This window comes from Etheostoma cragini, unplaced genomic scaffold, assembly GCF_013103735.1.
Source record: "Etheostoma cragini isolate CJK2018 unplaced genomic scaffold, CSU_Ecrag_1.0 ScbMSFa_2725, whole genome shotgun sequence".
In the NCBI taxonomy this organism is placed as follows: Eukaryota; Metazoa; Chordata; class Actinopteri; order Perciformes; family Percidae; genus Etheostoma; species Etheostoma cragini.
In genome coordinates, this window is record NW_023266918.1 from 95,978 (window position 1) to 100,072 (window position 4,095).

At 52.4% G+C, this 4,095-nt stretch overlaps 1 protein-coding gene across 1 annotated transcript in view; it reads right to left on the reverse strand.

Annotated features, from left to right (window-relative positions):
• Positions 1–4,095, reverse strand: part of prkn (parkin RBR E3 ubiquitin protein ligase) — a 6,975-nt gene that overhangs the window by 2,729 nt on the left and 151 nt on the right. Inside the window, exons 2-4 of the mRNA XM_034865789.1 lie at positions 3,613–3,828; positions 2,886–3,246; positions 101–216 (exon numbers count right to left, since the gene is read on the reverse strand). Of these exons, the coding sequence (XP_034721680.1) occupies positions 101–216; positions 2,886–3,246; positions 3,613–3,828 (693 nt within the window). The remainder of the gene's footprint in view (positions 1–100; positions 217–2,885; positions 3,247–3,612; positions 3,829–4,095) is intronic.

A 4,095-nucleotide genomic window follows, 5' to 3' on the forward strand; every position in this document is an offset into this window, starting at 1 on the left:
TGTGTGTGTGTGTGTGTGTCTGTGTGTGTCTGTGTGTGTCTGTGTGTGTGTCTGCGTGTGTGTGTGTGTGTGTGTGTGTGTGTGTGTGTGTGTGTCTCACCCTGCTGAGTACCAGTGTTGTGTGTCTGCAGCTTCTACAACAAACTCGGAGTTTCCCCGGCTGGACCGAGCTGCAGCGCTTACAGTACACAAAGAAAGTACTGCGGGGACGCACGCCTGGACACACTGTTACAGTACACACAGTAAGTACACACAGTACATACAGGACACAGTACACACAGGACACAGTACACACAGGACACACAACAAGTACACACAGTATATATACAGTAAGGAAAATAAGTATTTAACACGCTGCTATTTTGCAAGTTCTCCCACTTAGAAATCATGGAGGGTCTGATGTCCTCGTAGGTGCATGTCTACTGTGAGAGACATGTCCACTGTGAGAGACATAATCTAAAAAACATGCAAAAATCACAATGTAGGATTTCACTATTTATCTGTATGATACAGCTGTAAATAAGTATTTGAACACCTGAGAAGATCCATGTTAATAGCTGGTCCAGCAGCCTTTGTTTCCAACGTTTCCTGTAGTCCTTCACCAGGTCTGACACCCTGCAGAAGGGATTTTGGCCCCCCTTCCACACAGATCTTCTCTAGACCAGTCAGGTTTCTGGGCTGGAGTTTGAGCTCCCTCCAAAGATTTTCTATTGGGTTTAGGTCTGGAGACTGGCTAGGCCCCCCCAGAACCTTGATCTGCTTCTTCCAGAGCCCCCCCTTGGTTCTCCTGGCTGTGGTCTTCGGGTCATTGTCATGTTGGAAGACACGGCCTCGACCCATCTTCACTGCTCTAACTGAGGGAAGGAGGTTGGTCCCCAAAATCTCCCAATACATGGCCCTGGTCCTCCTCTCCTTAATACAGTGCAGTCGCCCTGTCCCATGTGCAGAAAACCCCCTGAAAAGCATGATGCATGATGACGGTGGTCCCAGCTCTTTTCAGGTCCTGGATCAGCTCCTCCCGTGTAGTTTTGGGCTGGTTTCTCACCTTTCTTAGGATCATTGAGACCCCCCGAGGTGAGATCTTGTATGGAGCCCCAGTCCAAGGGAGACTGACAGTCATGTTTAGCTTCTTCCATTTTCTAATGATTGCTGCAACAGTGGACCTTTTTTCACCAAGCTGCTTGGACATGTCCCCGTAGTCCTGTCCAGCCTTGTGGAGGTGGACAATTTAGTCTCTAGTGTCTTTGGACAGCTCTCCTGTTTGGGTCTCCAGTGGGGGACCTTGAAGGGAGACCTGTATGGGGCTCCAGTGGGAGACCTTGAATGGATTCTTGTATGGGGCTCCAGTAGGGGACCTTGAATGGAGACCAAAATGGGGCTCCAGTGGGGCACCTTAAATGGAGTCCTGTATGGGGCTCCAGTGGGGGACCTTGAATGGAGTCCTGTATGGGGATCCAGTGGGGGACCTTGAATGGAGTCCTGTATGGGGATGGAGTCCTGTATGGGGCTCCAGTGAAGGACCTTGAATGGAGTCCTGTATGGGGCTCCAGTGGGGGACTTCATAGTTCTAATGGGGGAGATGATGGAGATACATGGAAAGGCTGATTGGGAGGAACGGGTCCCTGATCTAAACCAGAGTGGTTGTCTGTTGTTGGACTTCTGGTCTAGTCCTGGACTGTCCATAACAAACACCATGTTCCAACATAGGGATGCTCATAAGTGTATGTGGAAGCAGGGTACCCTAGGGTGCTAATAAGTGGACTTGGTACCATGTCAAAGGTCAATGAATGATTTTGTAACTGTTTCCCTGGTGGAGGTCTCTGAGGTCGTTAAACAACTCCACAGGAGCAAAGCCCAAAGAATTTATGAGATCCGGCCAGAAATGCTGAAAGCTCTGGGTGTGAAGAGGCGGTCTTGGTTGACACGCCTCTTCAACATTGCGTGGAGGTCTGAGAAAGTGCCTAGGAAGTGGCAGACCGGGGTGGGACCAGAGGGTGTGTGTCAATTACAGGGGTATCACACTGCTCAGCCTCCCTGGTAAAGTCTACTCCAAGGTGCTGGAGAGGAGGGTTTGGGCCGATAGTCAAACCTTGGGTTGAAGAGGAACAATGCGGATTCCGTCCTGGTTGTGGAACAACGGATCAGATCTTCACTCTCGCAAGGATCTTGGAGGGAGCCTGGGAGTATGCCCAACCAGTCTACAAGTGTTTGTGGATCCGAAGAAGGCGTATGATCGGGGCCCCTGGGAGTTACCGTGGGTGGTGCCGCAGGAGGATGGGATGAGGGGACCCCTTCTCAGGGCCATCCGATCTCTGTATGACCAAATTACATTTAGTTTATTGCACCGTTGTGATGAAAATAGCTGAGCCAGAAGGCAAAGCTCTTGATCTACCGGTCAGTTCTGGCTCCTACCCTCATCTATGGTCTTGAAGGCTGGGTCATGACCAAAAGAACGAGATCCAGGGTACAAGCGACCACAATGGTGACAGGGTGAGAAGCTCAGTCATCCGTGGGGTGGGTGGGGGGGGGGGTTGGATTAGAGCCGCTGCTCTTTCACATCGAAAGAAGCCAGTTGAGGTGGTTCTGGTATCTGGTAAGGATGCCTCCTGGGGGTCCCCCTAGGGAGGTGGTCCAGCCACGTCTAGCTGGGAGGATTATATCTCCAATCTGACCTAGGAACGCCTTGGGATCCCCCAGTCAGAGCTGGTTGATGTGGCTCGGGAAAGGGAAGTTTAGGGTTCCCTGCTGGAGCTGCTGCCCCCGAGACCAGATACCGGATAAACGGACTAAACAGTGTGTGTGTGTATTTATATATAGAGTATATGTATAATGCCAGTCTATACACCAAAACAAGGTCAGACACCAAGTGGGGTGGCTTTACTCACCTTTCACCTGGTCTCCTCCCTGGTCTCCTCCCTGGACTCCTCCATGGTCTCCTCCCTGGTCTCTTCCCTTGTCTCCTCGCTGGACTCCTCCCTGGACTCCTCCCTGGACTCCTCCCTGGACTCCTCCCTGGACTCCTCCCTCGTATCCTCCCTGGTCTCCTCCCCGGTCTCCTCCCCGGTCTCCTCCCTCCTCCCTGTCCTGCAGGATGTCTGCGAGGCTGGAGGAGGAGAGGAGGCGTGAGAAGGAGAGATCCAGCCGGGTCAGACCTCTATCAGGCCCCTCCCCCCCCCATGGCGAGGAGGAGGAGCCTGATGAAGGGAGGACAACATGGACGGTGCTCTGTTCTGTGAGGTCACAGCCCTGAGGGGAGAAGAGACAAGGACTGGGTATAGCTGTAGGGTGTGTTCCTACAGGGGTATAGCTGTAGGGTGTGTGTATCTGTAGTGTGTGTGTTTGTACCTGTAGGGGGTGTGTGTAAATGTAGGTGTTTGTGTACCTGTAGGGTGTGTGTGTGTGTGTGTGTGTGTGTGTGTGTGTACCTGTAGGGTGTGTGTGTGTACCAGTAGTGTGTGTGTTTGTACCTGTAGGGTGTGTGTGTACCTGTAGGGTGTGTGTGTGTGTGTGTGTACCGGTAGTGTGTGTGTGTGTGTGTGTGTGTGTACCTGTAGGGTGTGTGTGCGTGTGTGTACCTATAGGGTGAGTGTGTGTGTGTGTGTGTGTGTGTACCTGTAGGGTGTGTGTGTCTCTGAGCTCCCTCCCAGCGAACAGGACCCTGAGTCTCTGGGCTGGGACCCCCTGCTGCCCCCCCACCAGCTCCTTTAGGTCCAAGACGCTGGCGTCAGGGAGCAGCTGCACCGGCACCGCCGGCCCGCACCGGTACCGCACGAATACTACGAATACAAACAGAGTACTGTTACTGCCCTCACCGGCACCGCACGAATACTACGAGTACAAACAGAGTACTGTTACTGCCCACACCGGTACCGCACAAATACTACGAATACACACACAGAGTACTGTTACTGCCCGCACCGGAACAGCACAAATACTACAAGTACACGTAGAGTACTGTTACTAACCTCACCGGTACCGCACCAATATCACTAGTAAACACAGAGTACTGTTATTGCCGGTGTTATGTTCCTTCTGGTTTTTCCACCTACTGGTTTCCGAGCCTGTCCCGGTGCCGTGTAAACCTCAACGGCTACC